Here is a 21,079-nt window from a genome sequence, read left to right as displayed (position 1 = left end):
AGTATTGATGAAGCATACGAAATCTAAACTAAGGGGAACTTTCAAGTTTTAGTTTGCTACTCGAACTCAAAATCTCTATGTTCGGAAATGGGGTTACATTGACAACACATTATCTTAAAAGATAAAAGAAAAACATGAAATAATATAGGAAATACGCGTTCAGTATAACCAAATCAAGTTCTTCTTCTTCGCATTGGCTCTCTGCATTTCAAGAACCCAAACAACAATGGCAACAAGATCAATAATATGAAAAAAAAAAATTGTATATATCTATGCTAAAGAACTCAGTGATTCAAGGCTCAAACTGCACTATAGTAATATGTCTTTGGCCTAGATAGATCCAATGATTCCTTCTAGCACTTTTTTTCACTTCCAATTTTTATCGATATGCTTTTGTATACTTTGTTTTCTATTTGAGAAAAAGAGACCAATTGTATTCTCTGATCGTAGGTGTGATACATATTGTGCCAAACATATGAGAATTTAGATGAGCAAGAAAAACTTGATACGCCACCCATTCGTAAAGAGAAAACCTTTACTTCCTTTTCAACCATTCTCAAAGATTGTTTTTGTACTCTCTTTTAATATGTGGCAAGTTATGGGAAATCTTTTACAATCTTTTATTCATTGAGGTTAAATTTGTCATTTTCTTAAGATTTTTTTTAATTAAATCATCAATTTTTGGACTAACAATAATAATAAGGGGTTTTGTGAAAACAATTTGAAACCTGAGGGGGTGTTCGCATAATTTCTGAAACCTAAACGAGTTCTACATGCCTTGACCATCTCTTCGCAATGTCGACATGATGGTTTGGACCAATGCAACTTCATAATTTTCTTCATTGCAAAGGTTGATGATATGTCTGGAATTGATGTATAGTCATGCAGCTTGGTACAAGACTATAGGGGCATTCTATCAACAGAACATTGAGCGTTGACAGCATTTGTCTGGTTTTCAGGATTGTGAAAGTGGTAAGGTCCCAGTTTCTTCAGACAAAAACCAGTGGTTAAGATAAATTGAATATGGACAACTGAAGGGTTTAATTATAGTTATGTGGTCAAGGCACAAATTGTAAGGGGGAAGAAGATAAACTGAGGTCAAAAATCTCTCTCGGTGGTTCATCATATTCGTAAGATATTTCAAAACCAACAGTTGGAGGAGACTCAACCAAAAAAAGGGTTGGAGGAGAGTCCATCATCTTGCTCCATCCGCAAAGTGGGAGGATAATACTACATGATATTTAAAGATAGTGAGTAAAATTAGCTTTTATTAAATATACAACAAATTCTTAAAATCTATATATATGACAAGATTGTTTTCCCTTAATGTTGCCAATAGATGCATGCCAAGAAAAAATGCCTACAATGTTATCCATAATTGTGTTCATTGTTCTCTTCTCTTCCATGGCTCCAACCATGAGCCAGGGCGTTGCCCCTGATTTATCTCCTCCCATGAGCCATGCCGTTGCCATTGATTTCTCTCCTCTCGTGAAAATATATGTAAACGGGACGATCGAGAGGCTCATAGGAAAATCAAGCGTTCCTCCATCGCTTGATCCTAAAACTGGCGTTCAATCTAAAGACGTTGCAATCTCTCGAAGAAGGGGCATATCTGCAAGGCTTTACCTCCCCAACTCCGTCACCAACTCCACCACCAACTCAACCCAAAGCAAACTCCCTCTTCTTGTTTACTTTCATGGAGGTGGCTTCTGTGTTGAACATGCCTCTTCTCCCACATATCACAACTACCTCAACTCCCTAGTCACCGCGGCCAACGTTGTTGCTGTCTCTGTTGACTATAGGCTAGCCCCAGAGCACCCTCTGCCTATTGCTTACCAAGATTCATGGGCTGCTCTCAATTGGGTTTCTTCTCATTTTGGTGGTGGAAACCGCTCCGAGGAGTGGCTTAGTAGATATGCAGATCCACAGCGTGTGTTTTTCTCTGGTGACAGCGCTGGGGCTAACATAGCACACCAGATGGCTATGAAATTAGGCTCTGACAGATTGAATGGTTTTAAGCTGAATGGAATTGTGTTGGTGCATCCATTTTTTTGGGGGTCACAACCAGTTGGGGCAGAGGCAACTCTGCCTGTAGTTGTGAGCTTGTATATGACTGCATTGTGGCGTTTTGTGAACCCTACGAGTTTTGGACCCGATGACCCGCTTTTCAACCCGACTATGGATCCGAAATTGAGGGAGTTGGGGTGTGGGAAAGTTCTGGTTTTTGTTGCTGGGAAAGATGCGTTGAAAGATAGGGGATTGTATTATGGTGACGTACTCAAAAAGAGTGGATGGAAAGGGGTTGTGGAGGTCAGTGAAACAAAGGGGGAGAGCCATGTATTCCATTTGTTCAGTCCCCCTAATAAGAATTCTGAGGCCATGCTTGAGAAGATTGTTTCCTTCTTGCATCAATCTTGATTTCCATAGCCTCCAAAGCGAAAACATCTTACGTGTAATCAGGTGTATATAACTGGTGGCTTCACCTTTTCTTATTTGTTTTGTGCAAGTACCCTCTAATTTTGTAAATAATGTGTAAGATAGGAGGATACCTGTGTGTCACTTTTTAACATTTTGTAAGGAAATAAAAATGTACTTTATATATGATTTTTGTTGATTTGGGAAGATTGTTGGTTTGTTACTTTACTATGTTTATAAGAAAAAATTGAAAAGAAAAGAAATCAAGAGGATATTTAAAATCTTATAACGAGTTGAGATTTTTTGTCCCCGATTTGTCTATCTCCTCCCCATCCCTTACATATTTGAGTGACACTAGTCCCAAAGTGAGATTGACCAATCATACAGTTATGGCTACACTGGGGCTCGGTTTTGATCCGTACAATACCTTTTCCTATTTTTGGGGCTTCAACTCCCTTGTTACCGAAAAATAATGGAGTGGTGCCTTACATAACCACACATTTAATTACGATTAATTCTAATTAATTATAATGTGACACGTAACACTCAAAAATTTCTCCACATTGAGTGCGATTTGTAATGCAACACCATAAGGTGGTGAGCAAAATTGAATTCTCCACACAAATTTTTTTAACTCTCTGTTTGTGTTTCGTATTCTCTTCTCATTTTTATTATTTTGTAATTTTCATTAAGGAAATAAACTTGTCTTCATTGAATCCAAGCATGAGCAATGAACTAGCCCATGACTTCTCTCCTCTCATCAAAATATACAAAGATGGTCGAATTGAGCGGCTCACAGGCACAACAACCCTTCCTCCATCCTTAGATCCCCAAACCGGCGTCGAATCGAAAGACGTTGTGATCTCAAAAGAACCAGCATTATCTGCCCGGCTTTACCTCCCCACAAAATCCGCCACCAACTCCCCCAACAAAAAGCTCCCTCTTCTTGTTTACATCCACGGAGGCGGCTTCGTGGTCGAACGCGCCTCTTCTTCCATTTACCACAACTACCTTAACGCCTTAGTCGCGGAGACCAACATCGTTGCTGTCTCTGTTGAGTATAGGCTAGCCCCAGAGCACTCTCTGCCTGCCGCTTACGATGATGCATGGGGTTCTCTCAAATGGGTTGCTTCCCATTCTGATGCAAAGGGCTCTGAAGATTGGCTAAATCGACATGCAGATTTCCAACGTGTGTTTATAGCTGGGGACAGCGCCGGGGCTAACATAGCACACAACGTGGGCTTGAGAATAGGCTCTGAGGGGTTGGGTGGTGTTAAGCCAAAAGGGATTGTTTTGGTGCATCCATATTTTGGGGGAAGTGAAGCCATTGGGGCAGAGCAAGCTCTGCCCCCAGTGGTAAGAGAGTACATGGTTGGTTTATGGCGTTTGGCTTACCCTTCGACTAGTGGATCCGATGACCCACTTTTCAACCCGGGTAAGGATCCGAAACTCGGGGGATTGGGGTGTGAGAAAGTGCTGGTTTGTGTTGCTGAGAAAGATGCTTTGAAAGATAGGGGATGGCGTTATAGTGAGGTACTGAAGAAGAGTGGATGGAAAGGGGCTGTGGATGTGATTGAATCAAAGGGGGAGAACCATGTGTTCCATTTGTTCAATCCCACTTGTGACAATGCTGTGGCCTTGTTAAAAAAGATGGTTTCTTTTATTAATTAGTTTTATTTTTCCATTGTATCAGATCTGTGTTATGAAGCCAGGTTGATGGTTTTCCATTGTTGTAATTTCCATCAGCTTCTTCTTTTCTTCATCTGTTTTATGCCTTGTACTGCTATTATGTTCTATGTTTCTTCGTCAAATAAAGCAAACTGCCTTGAGGATGGATGGGATTAATGATTGTTTACTAAATCTAAAACACAAAATAATTTTCCACAAATCATGCATCAACTCACTTGAAATCAAATTAAATGAAGGCTATTTCGAAAAGTCCAATTTTATCGTACAAGTCATTCTCCTGCATTTTGAGTACTTTTTCATCATCTTCCCTATTTTATTTCTAAACCTTGATAAAAAAAAACACAGAAACATACATATTATCGTACCAAATTCCCAACGAATCAAGATTGGGATCCAATATAACCATTAGGTGTCATCACTCTGAACTACAGGGCATGAATTGATGAATACAGCAAGTTCAAGTTGAATGCTTGCTTAATAACAGAACTAAAGACTTACTGAGACAACCATCAATTTAGAAACAGAGAACCCTATTTCAGGAATTTATATATCCTGATTGATGAAGGAAGCAACCTTCTTGAGCAAAGCCACAGCATTCTCTCCAGTTGGGTTGTTCAAATGGAACACATGATCCTCCTCTTTTGTCTCCACAACCTCCACAGCCCCACCCCACTCACTTTTCTTCAACAACTCGCTATAATACCACCCTCTTTGCCTCAGCACATCCTGCTCAGCAACACAAACCAAGACCCTATCAGCCCCCAATTTCGCCAGTTTCAGATCCTTACCCGGGTTTATAAGCGGGTCATCGGCTCCAATAGTACTTGGACAAGCAAATCTCCATATACCCTCTGCCTTTGCTCTATTCTCAACCACATGAGTCTCCCCTTCAATTGGTTCTGACCCCCAAAAATATGGATGCACCAAAGCAATCCCTTTAAGCTTCACACCAACCAAACCTTCATGCCCCAATCTCAAGGCCATGTGATGAGCTATGTTTGCCCCAGCACTGTCACCAGCAAAAAACACTCTTTCAAAATCAGCATATGAATTGAGCCACTCTTCAGGGCCTTGCCCTTCAAAATGAGATTGAACCCAATTGAGAGCAGCCCATGAATCATCAAACCCTAGAGGCAGAGGGTTCTCTGGGGCCTTCCTATAATCAACAGACACAGCAACAGCATTTGTCTCAGCAACTAAAGATGTCACATAGCTATGGTAATAGGCACAAAATGGTGACCCCATGCAAAAGCCACCTCCATGAAAGTACACAAGGAGAGGAAGCTTTGTTGGGTTTGTGGTGATTTTGGTTTTGGGGATGTAGAGCCTGGCTGATACCCCGGTGTCAGGTGAGATCACGGCGTCTTTGGATGCAACACCAGTTTGTGCATCTAGTGAGGTGGGAACAATATCAGTGCCTGAAAGTCTCTCCACTCTACCATCTTTGTATATTTTGAGGAAGGGAGAGAAGTCTTTGGCTACTTCATTGCTCACGCTTGCATCCATGGAGGTAGAGGAGGATGAGTACAAGCGGATATTGCAGGACTTTCTGTGTGGAAGAGAGAGATGTGTGAATAATGAAGAGGGCAGATTCAATTTGAGGTTCCCAGTGCATGTGGGATTTTTTGGTTTTGGCCATAAAGACATGGTTAGGACACAACTTGCCATCGATCTCTCCTTTCCAACCAACCAGCGAATGATAAAAGGTCACAACAATATCTCCAGCATCTATATTATTTTGCTAGCCAGTGAAAATGTCTTCTTTGGCTATGGAAATCTACATCAGAGGTTCCCTTATAGTTTGGGAATGTAACAATTTGGGCTTATATTGGACTTCTACAGATTGGATTTGACAATTGGTTGGTTGAACCCATGTTTTTTATGGTCTGAAAAATGACTGGACTTGTTACAAATAAACTAAGTAATTATCCAGAACAACATGAGATAAGCCAACTTCAGTCCATCATTCTAAGTTTATAGCGAATTGCCTCGCATTTTAACATCCGCCGTATGTTTAACACCACATTAGTATGTCACGGATGTACTATCATATTAACATGTCACAGGATGTTACAAGTGTACTGATACATCAAATAATTTCTCAAAAAAAATCCACATTGTCTTCACATAGATAAAAATCTCAGAATTATATGGTTGTCCTTTCCATAATTTTTGGTTATTGCAATTTTATTTTATTTTTTTGGTCGAAGTTCGAATTTATTGGAATCCCCCAAAAGGACGGAGAACTACAAACAAAGCCTGCAATTGATTGACTGATACAAGAGCCAAATCTTGAGATAACTGGTCCTGTGAAAATCATCTTAGAAGAAAGCCAAAATTTCTGACAAAATTTACGGAAATAATCAAGGGGACCATATACTTTGCATGGTCCCAAGGACCACTTCAATGTCCTGAATTATTACTTTAGTTTGCACATGGTATCACTGAAATAAGTTATGTACAAAAATTATAAATGGATCGTCATTAAAAACTCATGTTAGTAATCGAATTTCGTTACTCAACTGTTTTAATCGAATCTATTTAATAATCGTGTCGTGTTCAGAATCTAGGCATACTAATCAAACAAAATTGAATAATACTCGAGTAAAGTCTTTTTTTTCTTAAATTTATCTCCAAAGTTCACATTATAGTTGTTCCTGGTTAGTGAACAAAGCATGTATGAGAAGCAGAGACAGCATTAGAGCAAGCAAGGTGAAGTAAATGGATGTGATTACAATGCATGTTGAAAATTTCAACTTGTTTCTTTTAAGGGGGTAAGTTGGTAAATACCTGCCTAATTTTGGTTAATGAAGGAACCAAATTTCTTGATCAAATTTGTAGCCTTCTCAGAATCAGGCTTCATGAGATGAAACACGTGGCTCTCACCTTCATGCTCCACCACCTCAACGCTCCCACCCCACTCACTCTTCGCCAGCTCATCATGGTACCGCTGGCCCACCTTCCTCAGATGGTCTTCAGCAGCAAAAAATATCAACACCCTCCCACACCCAATCCTTGCCAGATCCTCTGCGGGCGGTTTCAGCCTACGATCCTGCAACCCACCGTTCTCCGGACACATGTAAAGCCACATTTCATCATCCTCCTCCAGACCCCCAAAGAACGGATGCACCAGAACAATCCCGTTAACCTTTACACCCGATAACCCATCAGGCCCGACCCGAACAGCCAAATTGTGCGATATGTTCGCTCCAGCGCTGTCCCCACCTATAAAAACCCGGTCAAAGTCAGCATACTCGTTCAACCATGGCTCAGGTCCATTCCTGGCCGAATGGGACACGACCCATTTGAGAGCGGCCCATGAATCTTGGTAGCAAGCGGGTATGGGTCGATCCGGATACAACCCGTATTCGACAGACACCGCTATAACTCGGGCTTCAGTGACCAGTGAGGCAACGTGGTTGTGGTAGAGCGGGGAGAAGGCGGACTCGAAGCAAAACCCGCCGCCATGGATGTAGAAGAGGACGGGGAGTTTCCGGGTCGGATCATGGATCTTAGGTAGGAAGATACGGGCGGAAATAGCGGGTTCGGGTGAGATTATGATGTCTTTGGATTGGACCCCGGTGACGGGGTTGTTAGAAGGTGGGATTTTGTGGGTACTGTAGAACTTTTCGACGTGACCATTTTTGTATGTCCTGAAGAATCGAAATTCATGATCGATTTCATTGCTGGTTGGCTCCATTTTCAGAAATGAGAGGAATTTGATAGAGTGAGAGGGAGAAGATGGTGGAGCAGAGACCAAGACAATTTAGAGTGGGTTTTGATCAAAGGAAGAAAAAGCAGAAACTTGAAAAGAAAACAAAGTGAGTGGAGCGACCTTTTCTTTTGGTCATTTTTTATATTTGTCGGGGTCGTGCGTAATTGATTGTTTTAAACTTTAGGCAATCAGTTTTTAATGAAACAAATTAATGGTTTTTTTTTTCTTCTTTTCTTTCTCATATGTTATGTTGCTCGTGGGGTTTGGTCTATATTTCATTTGTGTATTTTGTGTATGAATTCTTCATTGTTCATAATTTCATGTAATTGGATGATACTATATGAAGTTCAAAAGCCATAAGTAATGATATGATGAATGTGTTGTTCAAGCTTGATCATGATTTTTTGTTGAAAAATATATTGTATTATTGAACAAATAATATTATAAGATGTGTACAATGGATAATCAAATTAATTAATCTACAAACTAATCGTGACGATAGGAAAAAAGAGCAGAATCTTAGTTAAAAGATTCACGAATTGATCAGAAATCTTCAACTATTAATAAAATTACTTATTACAATTGAAGTTAGATCAAGGTCATATGACATTTCTTATTTTATTATTTCAAGAGGGATATTCCGAAAAAAAACACTATTGGGCAAATAATTTAGTCGATTGATATACTGAGACTTGAAATTATTGGACCGCATATTGATCATTATTACATGAAAACATATTAACTTTCTGTAGCATGTATGAGAATGAGATCATACACACCAAAGAAAATGGATGAACTTAAAGATGTTCCAACTTGTTCTTATGAGGGGAAGGGGTACTTTGTTTTTTATTTTGGTTGATGAAGGATCCAAATTGTTTGAACAAGTGAAACACGTGGCACTCACCCTCATGCTCCACCACCTCAACACTCCCGCCCCACTCACTCTTTTTCAGGTCATCATAATACATCTGCCCCGCCTCTCTCAGATGGTCGTCCGCAGCAAAAAATATCAACACCCTCCCGCACGGTAGCCTTCCGAAATCCTCTGCGGGCGGTCTCAGCTTAGGATCCTGCAACCCACCGTTCTCTGGGTACGTGTAGAGAAACATTTGATCATCCTCCTCCAAGCCCCAAAAGAACGGGTGCACCAGAACCACCCCGGCAATCTTCACGCCCGGTAACCGGGACGACCCGACCCGAACTGCCAAATTGTGTGATAAGTTCGCTCCACCACTGTCCCCGCCTATAAAAATCCGGTCAAAGTCAGCATACTCGTTTAACCACGACTCGGGTCCATCCCCGGTAGCATGGGCCGCGACCCACTGGAGCGCAGCCCATGAGTCTTCATAACAAGCGGGTACGGGTCGCTCCGGGAACAACCCATATTCAACGGACACCGCAATTGCGTGAGCTTCAGCGGCCAAACGGGAGACGTGGTTGTGATAAATTGGAGAGAAGGCAGACCCGATGCAAAACGCGCCACCGTGGAGGAAGAAGAGGACTGGGAGTTTTTGGGTGGGGTCGTGGATCTTGGGTAGAAAAATACGGGCGGAAACGGCGGGTTCGGGTTGAATTATAACGTCCTTGGATTGGACACCCGTGATCAGGTCATTGAATGGTGGGGTTTTTTGGGTGTCGTAGAATTTTTGAATGCGACCGTCTTTGTACACCCGAAAGAAGCGAAATTCGTTAAGGACTTCGTTGTTGATTGGCTCCATTTTCAGAGAAAACAAAAAGGTGTGGTAGAATTCAATTAGATGGGGGGATGAAGATTATGGTAGAGGCTCAGACGATGGATGACTTAAAAGGAAAATGTAGCAATGCAACTTGCAAAGTGGGGGGCATCTTTTATTTGTAAACAAAGAAATCCACTTTCGGCAACTAGAGATCCTGAGCTTTTGTTTGCCAAATTGCCAAAAGAGTGAAGGCCCAAATGAGTGATTATAGAATACTTACGATAATGTAATACATATTTGGCAAATATAATATGCTCATATTCTATTACACAAATCTTATGATGACATTGAAATTACAAACTCACCTAACACAAGCCCAACCTAGTCCTGATTTATGAAAGAAACCACCTTTTGGACCAAAGCCACAGCTTTGTCACAGCTTGGGTTGAACAAATGGAACACATGGTCCTCCCCTTCACTCTCCAAAATCTCAACCACCCCACCCCACCCACTCTTCTTCAATGACTCATAGTAAGCCCAGGCCCTGTCCCTCAAAAAGTCCTTCTCAGCCACAAAAACCAACACCCTCCGACACCCAATCTTCCCCAATTTCGGATCCTTCCCCGGGTTCACTCTCGGGTCGTCCAGCCCATTACACTCTGGAAAAACAACCTCGAGTAGCTTATCGGGCTTTCCGTTCCCAAAAAACGGGTGAAACAAAATCATGCCAACTATCTTTGCCCCGCTCAGGCCATGGACTCCGGCACGATGTACCACGTGGTGCGTAAGGGTTGCCCCGGCGCTGTCCCCGCCCACGAAAACACGGTCAAAGTTAACATAATCGTTGAGCCAGGCCTCGGGTCCATTACGATTCGAATGGGCCGCGGCCCATTGGAGTGCTTCCCATGAGTCTTCATACGCAACAGGGAGTGGGTGCTCGGGGGCACGCCTATAGTTCACAGACAAGACAACGACGTTTGCTTCGGATGTTAGCAAAGCGGCGTGGTTGTGGTAGAGAGGAGAGTAGGGGGACTCGATGACGAAAGCGCCGCCGTGGATGAAAACAAGGAGGGGGAGCTTCCGGGTCGGGTCTGTGAGTTTGGGTAGGAAGATGCGTGCGGAGAGTCCGGATTCGGGCGACAGGACGATGTCTTTGGATCGGACTCCGGTTTCGGGGTCGGTGGAAGGCGGGACGGTTTCGGTGCCTTTAAGTCTTTCGACGCGACCATCTTTGTAGATTCTGAAGATCGTCGGGAACTCGACTGATATTTCGGTTGAGGAGGATTTTGGGTCCATCGGAGATAAGAAATGAGAATTGTTGTGAAACTGATAGACTTGTGATTTTTGTTTTGGTTTTTATAGAAGAGAATTATTGCGTATTAATACTTCGATATTTTATGAAATTAACCAACCATTTCTTGGCAGCTAAGGCCAGAGGCTTACGTGGGTAATGGGGTGGTTGAGCAGCTGAAAGCAAAAATTATCTTCTTTCGTCTCAAACACGTCCGCCAATCCAACGGGTTGAGCTTGAGACTTTTTATTTTAGGGGTAAAATAGGGATTTTAAAACTTGTTGGGTTTGGGGGGAGAGGAAAAGTGTTGGGCCCAAATAGAAACACCTATCGTTTAATTCAAATAATTCATTAACTTCAGTTATTTGATCTAGTTTGTTCATGTCCATTGTCAATCCTTGCGAGTGTTCAATCTAATTATGGATCACCAGTGTTTGGGACCCACACATTTAGTTTCCTTTGCATTTCTTAATTTATGTTTTCTTTTTTATTCTTAAGATTCGATAATTTTACATGAGATTTGAAATTTTTTGCACTTTAACGTTTGAATTAGAAAAATAAACTAAGCTAATCGCGTTTATGTTGTTTACATCGGTTGCATCGGTTGCATCGCGTTTATGTTTTTATTCTTAAGACGACCATAACAAGCCAAAGCACAGGACAAAGGTCATGATATCAAAACTCAAAGAAAAACTTTGCGTACATCGGTTGCATATACCCCTCTCTCTATCTCTCCTCACGCCACCAACTCGCGTTATCGGTCGCACGAGGAGAAGTTTTGCTCGAAAACTGATTCTTATTGTTTTGATTTGCTATATTTCTTGCTAGATAAGATATCTTTGAATAATAAATGGCCGCTTCATTTCTTTTGCAGTTTACTTATTCAGAGAAGTGGATCTTTTTCCTCATTAGCCTTGGGCTAGAGACTATTTCAGCTTCTTTTGATCAGCTTTCGTCCCCAAGTAAGCCCCACTATGCACTATATGGTATGTTGTTGGCTATTGCGGCCGTACTCATTTGCATCTGTGAGCTCATTCACAAGGGTTACAGAGAAAGAGTTGAATTCAAGAGCTGGGGAAGGATATGGTGGTATTATCATCCATATCCACCAAACAGGCTTTTTGGTAATTTTCCTGACATTTGTGGGCTAGTTCTTGCCATCGCTCAAAGCATTTGCTCTGGGGTTCAGTATGATTACCTCCATCGACATGCTAATAATCCTATCAAACTATCCATTTTGCCTTTCATGTTTCTTTTATCTTTGGGTATTTCGAGATGTTGTAAAGATTAGCAAAATAAGGGAAAGATCATTGTATTGAGGTACTTAGTATTAATATATGTATTTGGTGTGATGTTGGCTATTGCTGCTGTACTGACTTGCATCTGGGAGACAAAGACCCCAGCAAAGGCTATTTGGTGATGTTCTTGACATTTTTGGATTACTTGGTGCCATCTCTCGGTGTCTTTGCTCGACAGTTCAGTATGTTTACTTCATTCGGCATCATCAAAATCCTCTCAAAGCCTCCCTCTTGCCTGCCGTCTTCCTTATATGTTTGGGTGCTTCAAGATTGAGTTGTATTCATTTCAAACGCACAAGATCGCTGAACAAAATAACTGAACATGAGCATTTTAGCTAGGGTTATGCCTCAACTTCTTGTTGTAGTTTCATTGGTTAGGTATAAGAGTCGAGAGAAAATGCTAAAATGTGCCTCTTATTAATATCAGTGTTCTCAAAGAAATTGCAACAACATTTGCTTTGACAACTACAGATGATAGTATGTGCACAAGCCATGATAATTAATGGACCAGAAGTGGAACATTTTACGATACCATCTTTGGACTTTGAAGAGATGTTACAAGTATTATGAGCTTTGTTGCAGCCAAAACTCATTTCTTCATGAACATCTTGTTGAGGTTCTGAACTGCAAACTGGTAGCTGGGGTAATTTCTGAGACCGTAGGCTTGAATCTGAAATTGAGAGTCTAAATACGAGTTCATAGAAGCTTGACTTGAGCTTATGATCCAAGAGGTGGCTAAACCCCCTTGGTGATGAGAAACCTAAATGCCAGCTCCTTGGTTATTTTTTGGTATAACTCAATTTTTTTACTTCAGAACCAGAAATGCATCAAAGCTACACTAAGAAACAATTTGTGTTTGGTACGCCTATAACAAAAACGGTAAACGATTTCGTGAAAACGAAAACAAAGTCCCTCTTTAAAGTTGGAAAGGAAAACATGAGGAACAGTATACACCTCTCTTCCGCAATTATCACTCTCTCTAGCAACCACAACTCCCCCTTTCTGAATTACTGGATCTAAGTTCTGAAGAAGCTCTATCTTCCTTTCCTCTTGGTTGATTATTGCCCTTGTATTTCCTTTCTTCTTCATTTCGGGTTGAATCTTGGGTGTGTACTGAAATCTGAGTTTGTTTATGATTTTAAAGTTTATCAATTGTGAACAGATTCTGTTATCGGTTGCCAAAGAGAGAGAGAGAGAGAGAGAGAGAGAGAGAGAGAGAGAGAGAGATCGATCTTTGTCATCGAGTTTCCAAGTTTTTGAAAGTACATTCACTCGTGGTTATTTTCAAGTGTTTATATTTTTGGAATTATGTTGTAAATTTTTTTAAAAATCTTATCATTTGGTCATTCCTTAGCTTTTGCAGCCTATGCGTTTTCTAACATGGTATTAACATTAAAGCTCTAGTTCGAAGGGTCTAATCGTGTAGGATTGGGGCTGCACGTGAGGGAGGTGTCATTTTGATATACATTGTTGACTTATTCCGTGACAGTTTAAGTTTTTTAACATAGCGTGACGAGGATAATAGATTGGCTAAAACTTTAGCCTAGAACATGTAACTCTGGAATCCACCAAGAAGATATGAGGAAACCTCAAGGTTTATTTGATAAATTGGAATTTTAAAAAAAAGACCCTAGTCACGAGTAAAATCTACTTAAATATTCCTAGAAATTCTAGGAATAAACAATGAATTAAAATAGGAAAGTGTAAAAAGTTTAACACCAGGTTTCGAGCTGCTAAACAATCTCAAATGCCCGAAAAAGTCGATACATCATAGCAAAGTGATGTGTTTTGTTTGATTTACCCTTGCGTATGCGTCTCTCCAACTCCTCTTCAATTGCTTTCCCCATATGTTCTACATCATTTTTCAAGCCTAATGGTTGTCGAATAGTCATAACTCATAATCATAGTTAATCTACATTTTCTTTTGCATTGTTCTTGCTTGTTAAGTTTTAGTTCATTGTATTACTGATTTATTTGTAGGCTACTTCAGCAAAGTGATCTTTTTACTCATTGCCCTGTGCCTAGAGATTTTGTCACTTGCTTTTGATCAGGTTTCCTCCCCAAGGAATCCCCAGTATGCAGTATTTGGTGTGATGTTGGCTATTGCTGCTGTACTGACTTGCATCTGGGAGCTCATTTACAAGGGTAAAAAGGAAAGAGTTGAATTGAGGAGGTGGAGGACGTTGTGGTGGTTTTATTATCCAAGACCCCAGCGAAGGCTATTTGCTGATGTTCTTGACATTTTTGGATTACTTGGTGCCATCTCTCAGTGTATTTGCTCGACAGTTCAGTACGTTTACTTCATTCGGCATCATCAAATCCTCTCAAAGCCTCCATTTTGCCTGCCATATTCCTTATATGTTTGGGTGCTTCAAGATTGAGTTGTATTCAAACGGACAAGACCGATGAACAAAATGCATGACCATCGGGATTTAGCTAGGTTATGTCTCAACTTCTTGTTGTAGTTTCATTGGTTAGGTTTTTGTTGGAATAATTGCTTTGATTAATACTCACCTATATTACCGTTGGACCAAAGTTCTCAACTGTACCACTATATTGGAATTAGAACAGTCTTCTTGGGACTGCATACTAGAGAGTTATACATATATATATATATATATGTACTACTGAACCTTTTGTAATTCTTATGATGAATAAGAGCAAACAACTCTCTTTTAAGTGGACGTAGGCTATATCAAGTAGCTGAACCACTATAATTCTGTGTGTCTTACTCTCCTTATTTCCCTTTATCTATTTCTTCAGTTTTAGTAAACCCTTTGAGCATAATCTGAATCTTTTATTGGATGAGAGAGCTATTTCCCCACGCAACTTATGCTGAGTTTGCTGAGAAAATTCTAAAATGTGCCTCTTATTAATATCAGTGTTTTGAAAGGAATTGCAATAACATTTGCTTTGAGAATGAGAACTACAGATGATAATATGCATAAGCGGCTCCACCATGATAATTAATGGACTTTTGATCTGGGCCATTTATTTTGAGAATTAAAATACGAGCCATTACGATACCATCTTTGAATGGAGACTTTGAAGAGGTGGAAAATCATAGTTAACTTTATGGCATGTTTACTAATCCGTAATTAGATTATGAGAAATTGAATTAAGGAGAATTAGATTCCAGATTCCTAATGAAGTTGTTTACTAAACCATATGGATTGAGGATAGTTAGATTCTGAATTCGTATTGAAGTTGTTTACTAAATCATATGGAATTAGGGTAGAAGTGGTGCTAATTACTAAAATGTCCTTGTTGTTGGGTTAAAGTAGATAGCATATTTTGAATTTTGAAAATTGTGTGAGGACATAATGAGTAAAAGATGAATTCATAATGGGTTACTTTTCCACAAATTAGAATACCACCTCCCACCCAAGAATTGAATTCCTCTAAAATCAGGAATTTAATTCATAATCTTATGTGGGCCCCACTTGTAATAACCCAAAACAAAATATCTTAAAATTAATATTAATTTATTCTAGAAGAAAGACGATTTTGCCCTCACATTATTTAATAGGAAAAAAGTTGACTTTTTGACCGAGAAGGAATTTGGCAATTCCGCTTACGCCGTTACGTAGATCACGACGATACGAGTCCGTAGACACGGAGTAGACTCGAATCGAAGTTGTAACGAAGAAAATACGGTCAAAATACCATAAAGGGCAAAACGATAATTTGGAAAAAAGTCAGATTTTTATCCCTTTTCCTCTCCTCTGCCCGCGCGCCCCGCGCCTCCCCCTTCCCCATTCCGTTCGCCCAGCCGCCGCCACAGGGCACCGGTACCGTTAACTTCGTCTCGTCGCCGCCATCCTTTCCAGACCGGTCTAAGCCCCTGCACCGACCGGAGCTCGCCGAAATCAGGCGAAAATCGATTTTCGCCTGAGTTTCAAGCCTTCCGTTCTCCTTCGTTTCTCAACCAAATCGTTCGAGTAAGGCATGGTTTCTCACCTATTTTTCGTGCTCTAGCTGATGGTTGGATGGGTTTTGATCGATTTTAGCTGTAGATCACTCGATTTTCAAATTGAAAATCGGCCGAACTTCGGCTGCCGTGATCGGCCATTTTCGGCCACTTTTTGGCGTATGTTCAAGAACAAAAGTGACTCCAAATGGGGTGTTTTACCTAGGATAGGAGTTTCGAGTCTTGGTTTGGAGTTTTTCCGGCGAGCCGTTATCGCTTTGGACACACAAACTGCCGGCGCGTGTGGCGGAGCGTGGGTGAGGGTAGTGTAGTGAATCTGTGTATTGTTGCCATCCTCGTGCTGTCACGAGCGCGTAGGATTTCGCGGATCTCAATTTGGAGTCCGTTTGAGCCCCGAACGGATTTTCCATATTGCGCGATTCCTGGGTGCAATATCGCCGAGCCGTTGGATCGCACTCAACTTTGGATATGTCGTTCTCCATGATTTCAGGATTGTGTAGGATCCAACGGATATCGAATCGGAGTCCCAGATACTCTGAACTCGCGAACCCTGGGGCTAGGGTTTGGGTTTTAAGCTATAACGCGATTTTGGCTAATCCGACCGTCCATTTCGGACCAAACTCGCAGGATATGGGTCTTTCTCTGTGAGGAACCTCTAGAGAATCCCAGATCGGCCATCGGAGGTCGTGGACCCCACGGGGTTCCGGATCGACCGATCTGGCAGATTATGGCTTAGTAAAGCTTCAGGTCCTTTAAGGCCGTTCTAATTGTCTGAAAGGCTAAAGTGAGCATAGGATTGACTTGAAAATGAGTGCACGCATTTCTAGGAGCCGGGGGTCAGTGTTTTAATTTAATTCTTTTATTGAACAGTTTTATTAATTTAATATTCTTGGTTAATCAGGCACCAGATGTAAGAACCCAAAACAAAATATCTAAAAAGAAAGAAAATATCTAAAAAAGTAAAGAAAATATCTTTTAGCGAAAAGACCAATTTGCCCTTGCATTTTTTAATGGGGAAAATTTGACTTTTTGATTGAGAAAGAATTTGGGACTTCCGCTTGCGCCATTACGTAGAGCACGGCGAAAGGAGTCCGTAGACACGGAGTAGACCCGAATCGGAGTTGTAACGAAGGAGTTATGGTCAAAAGAGTCTCAGTGGCAGAACCGTAAATATTTCGAAGTTCAGTTTTTATAAACCCAGCTGCATTCTCTCTCGAACCATCTCGACCAGCCGACTTTAGAGAGCGATTTCTCCCAACTCAGGCCACCGTTTCAGGAAATACCGGTCCCAAAAGAACCACCTCACTTCCCTCTATCAGCTCTGCCCCTCCTCAGCCTCCATCCGCCACTGTAGTATCCGGAAACTTCCACGAAACAGGCCGGGTCCGACAGTTTTTCTGAAAATTTGTGGGAGCTCGTTCTCCTTCGTTTCTCAACCAAATCGATCGAGTAAGGTATGGTTTTTGACCTATTTTTCGTGCTCTAGCTGATGGGTATATGGGCTTCGATCTATTTTAGCGTTAAGGGGTTAAATTTTCGACTTGAAGTTTGGCCGAAACTTCGGCCCTTCGAAACTACTATTTCTGGTCACTTTTTAAGGGTGGTCCAAGAACAAAAGTGACTCCAAATAGGATGTTTTACCTAGGGTAGGAGTTTGGAGTTTCGGTTCCACGATTTTTTCGGCACACCCGAATCTCTTTGGACACCCGATCTGCCCCGCGCGTGTGGCGGCGCGTGGGCCAGGGTGGTGGCACGGCTTTGGCCAGTTTTGAGGTCCTCGTGTCGTCACGAGCGCGTGAGATTTCGCGGATCCCGATTCGGGGTCCGTTTGAGCCCCGAACGGATTTTCCATATTGCGCGGTCCGTGGGTGCAGTGTCGTGTGATCGTTGGATCGCGCTGAATTTTGGAGATGTCGGTCTACGTGATTTCAGGATCGCGTAGGATTCGACGGATCACGAATCGGAGTCTCGGATACTCCGGAATCGCGAACCCTGGGGCTAGGGTTAGGGTTTTAAGCGATAACGCGATTTTGGCCAATCCGACCGTCCGATTCGGACCAATTTCGCAGAACTTGGTTCCCGCCCTATGAGACACTTTTAGGGAAGCTCAGATTGGCCATCGGAGACCGTGGACCCACGGGGTCCCGGATCGGCCGATCGAGCAACTCATCGCTTATCGAGGTTCTGGGTCTCTTGAGGCCGGCCTAACTATTTAAAAAGCTAAGGCGGGGATAGGAATAACTGGAATAAGTGTTTGTATTTCTAGGAGCCGGGGGCAGGGTGTTTAGTTGAATTTCGTTTTATTCAGCAGTTTATTAATTTAATCTTTCGGGATAATCAGGCACCAGGAGCTCGGCAGAAGTGTAAAAGAGACCTTCGAGGGGTCGAAGTAGCTCGGAACATCTGTGAGTGGACATGCTTTTGTAAATCAGATTTTATGGATGATTTGATTCGATTTTATATAAATAAGTTTATAAGTGATTTTACTTTGATTTATATAAGAGAGTTTTGATAAATGAGTTTCTTCGAGTAAATTTCCTTATTTGATCTTGGGTAAGTTTTATTATGGTTCCGAACACGATTATTACAGTAATAGTTCTATAAGTCGGTGCTGCTTATTTACCAGTTAGAAAAACAGAGTTTGAGTTTCGAATCAGTTGAGACCGCAGCACGACTTGAGTTTTACAGTTATTATTCAGATATTTCTTTTTAAAGGAATTTATTTTAAAACATCTCGTACCCATTTTCTTTGGTGATTACCCAGAGTTGGACCGATGTCTACGGACATCCAGTCTGATTATAGTTCAGTCAGTGCACTTGACTTTGCCTCACGAGTTTCGGGGACGCTCGAACCGTGAGTGCCAGGATTTGCGGCTCGGCAGACTTGGTGTCCCGAGACCTGCCAGGATTGCGGCTCGGCTGACTCTGTGTCCCCGAGACCTGCCAGGATTGCGGATCAGGCTGACTACGGTCCCCTGCATCCTGCCAGATCGACTCGAGTTGACTTGGTGTCACCGAGGAATCTGCCGGCGGGACAGGCTGATCATAGTCCCCTGATTTCGCCAGTTTGCGGCTCGGGTAGCCTGTGTGACGCCCGAGACCTCCCAGGGAATTGACGGAAATGACAGGGGTACGAACTGGTAGTATTTTCAAAAGATTTTGAGTTTCTTTTATTTAATTATGATTTTCAGCTATTTTAAATCAGCTTTTCTGATTTTTCAAGCATAGATACTTTTATCTTTGTTCAGTATGCAAGGCTTGAGCATAGAACTTTTTATACACGTTTAATTTCAGCACTTTTATGAGAGCTTTGATTTCAGTGGTTTAGTATGAAACTTTAGAGCTTGAATATGACTGAGATAGAATGCCTTGAGTTGAATATACTTGGCGTAGAAAGTACGTATTCAGTTTTATTTAGCTAAATTTCCTTTTTACAATGGGGGATATTATGTTTATGATAATTGTTTTGAAGAACATTATTTTTGTCCACTCACATTTTCAAACTGTTTTTCGCCCCCAGGCCATAGAGGTACGTGGGATCCACCACCGGGCCAGTCATAGCTTCCGCACCACCAAGTAAGGTAAAGTTGTAGAAAATCCTTTAAACCTTGAGAACTTGAGAATATGCTCTGATATCCAGTTGAAAATTTGGAGATTAGAATTGAATTGATTACTGGAAACATTCTGGCTGTTGGGTGAAATATTTGAGATTGTTTGACAGGTGAAAAATTTTGGGATTGGTCAAAATACAGAGGAGACTCTGTTGAATTTTCGGCAGAAGTCTAGGGAAATTTAAAGAGAAGTTGAAGTAAGAAGGGTAAAAAGGTCATTTGTGCCCGACATTCGCCAGACGTTGGACACGCACAGGACTTGGCTCGAATTCCAAAGTGGAAATTGGGTCGGGTCTTGTCACCAGAGGCCAGACTGAATCACAGGAGGGACCTTCAAGAGGTCCAGCTAGCTCAGCTCAGCAGTGAGTGGACATTTCTTTCATAAATGATTTTCTATAAATGAGTTTATATATATAAATGATTTTATAAATAAGTTTATATGAATGAAATTCATTATTTGATTTTGAAGAAGTTTTATTGAAGGTTTTTCCGAGCATGAATTATGCCGTAAATATCTTTATTTCTATACTGCTTAGTTGAACATGCTAAAGTTATATAGACAGCAGACTTTGAGATTTATGATACAGAAATAGCAGCCTAGCTCAGATTTATCAAACTACAGTTAATTATCAGACTTTGTTAAGATAGTTTATTTTAAAACCACCATGTACGCAATTTTGGTGATTACCCTCAGTTGGACCGATGTCTACGGACATCCAGTCTATTTTCAGTTTCGTCAGTGCACTTGACATTGCCTCACGAGTTTCGGGGACGCTCGGACCGTGAGTGCCAGGATTTGCGGCTCCGCTGACTTGGTGTCCCCGAGACCTGCCAGGATTTACGGCTCGGCTGACTTGGTGTCCCGAGACCTGCCAGGATTTGCTGCTCGGCTGACCTTGTGTCCCCGAGACCTACCAGGATTGCGGATCAGGCTGACTACGGTCCCCTGAATCCTGCCAGAGCAGCTCGAGTCGACTTTGTGTCATCGAGACCTGCCAGCGGATCAGGCTGACTATAGTCCCCTGAATCTTGCCAGTTTGCGGCTCGGATAGACTCTGTGTCGCCGAAACCTGCCAGGTGAATTGACGGATTTACAGAGGTACATCTTGGTGGTAGATTTAAAAGAGTTTCAGTGCTTTTATGTAATTATTGCTTTCAGTCATATTATTTACGTTTTCTCGATATTCGTGCATGTTTTACATCTGCATAGATACGTATGTATATATACATGTTTATTTGAATGCCTTATATTTGATTACAGTCGAACTTTAGATTTACATACCTATTTATTTTTACAACGGGGGTTACTATGTTTATAAATTGATTTGAGAACGTTATTTTGTCCACTCACACTTTCAAATTGTTTTGCGCCCCCAGGCTGTAGAAGTACGAAGGAATCCACCACCGGCCCACTCCTAGCTCCCGCGCCACTTAAGAAACATAGGATTTTGTT

At 41.5% G+C, this 21,079-nt stretch overlaps 6 protein-coding genes across 6 annotated transcripts; 2 read left to right on the top strand and 4 right to left on the bottom strand.

Moving 5' to 3' along the window:
* The first annotated feature begins 1,328 nt into the window (after nt 1-1,328).
* On the top strand, nt 1,329-2,622 carry LOC117637389 (probable carboxylesterase 12). The gene has a single exon (XM_034372268.1). It carries the CDS (start codon nt 1,357-1,359, stop codon nt 2,416-2,418), a length of 1,062 nt encoding a protein of 353 aa, XP_034228159.1. The 5' UTR covers nt 1,329-1,356; the 3' UTR covers nt 2,419-2,622.
* Nucleotides 2,623-3,049: 427 nt separating this feature from the next.
* Nucleotides 3,050-4,148, top strand: LOC117637924 (probable carboxylesterase 12). The gene has a single exon (XM_034372977.1). The coding sequence runs from the start codon at nt 3,139-3,141 to the stop codon at nt 4,084-4,086; it is 948 nt and encodes a 315-aa protein (XP_034228868.1). The 5' UTR covers nt 3,050-3,138; the 3' UTR covers nt 4,087-4,148.
* Nucleotides 4,149-4,460: 312 nt separating this feature from the next.
* On the bottom strand, nt 4,461-6,012 carry LOC117638788 (probable carboxylesterase 12). The gene has a single exon (XM_034373910.1). The coding sequence runs from the start codon at nt 5,770-5,772 to the stop codon at nt 4,648-4,650; it is 1,125 nt and encodes a 374-aa protein (XP_034229801.1). The 5' UTR covers nt 5,773-6,012; the 3' UTR covers nt 4,461-4,647.
* Nucleotides 6,013-6,704: 692 nt separating this feature from the next.
* On the bottom strand, nt 6,705-7,967 carry LOC117637285 (2-hydroxyisoflavanone dehydratase-like). Its single transcript, XM_034372136.1, has one exon. The coding sequence runs from the start codon at nt 7,802-7,804 to the stop codon at nt 6,899-6,901; it is 906 nt and encodes a 301-aa protein (XP_034228027.1). The 5' UTR covers nt 7,805-7,967; the 3' UTR covers nt 6,705-6,898.
* Nucleotides 7,968-8,475: 508 nt separating this feature from the next.
* LOC117637283 (2-hydroxyisoflavanone dehydratase-like) lies at nt 8,476-9,652 on the bottom strand. Its single transcript, XM_034372133.1, has one exon. The coding sequence runs from the start codon at nt 9,535-9,537 to the stop codon at nt 8,617-8,619; it is 921 nt and encodes a 306-aa protein (XP_034228024.1). The 5' UTR covers nt 9,538-9,652; the 3' UTR covers nt 8,476-8,616.
* Nucleotides 9,653-9,768: 116 nt separating this feature from the next.
* Nucleotides 9,769-10,935, bottom strand: LOC117637284 (probable carboxylesterase 5). The gene has a single exon (XM_034372135.1). The coding sequence runs from the start codon at nt 10,789-10,791 to the stop codon at nt 9,877-9,879; it is 915 nt and encodes a 304-aa protein (XP_034228026.1). The 5' UTR covers nt 10,792-10,935; the 3' UTR covers nt 9,769-9,876.
* Between the last annotated feature and the right edge of the window lie 10,144 nt (nt 10,936-21,079).

Source organism: Prunus dulcis, chromosome 8, assembly GCF_902201215.1.
Source record: "Prunus dulcis chromosome 8, ALMONDv2, whole genome shotgun sequence".
In the NCBI taxonomy this organism is placed as follows: domain Eukaryota; kingdom Viridiplantae; phylum Streptophyta; class Magnoliopsida; order Rosales; family Rosaceae; genus Prunus; species Prunus dulcis.
Note: the sequence above shows the minus strand (reverse complement) of the source record. Positions and strands in the feature narration are given on the sequence as shown.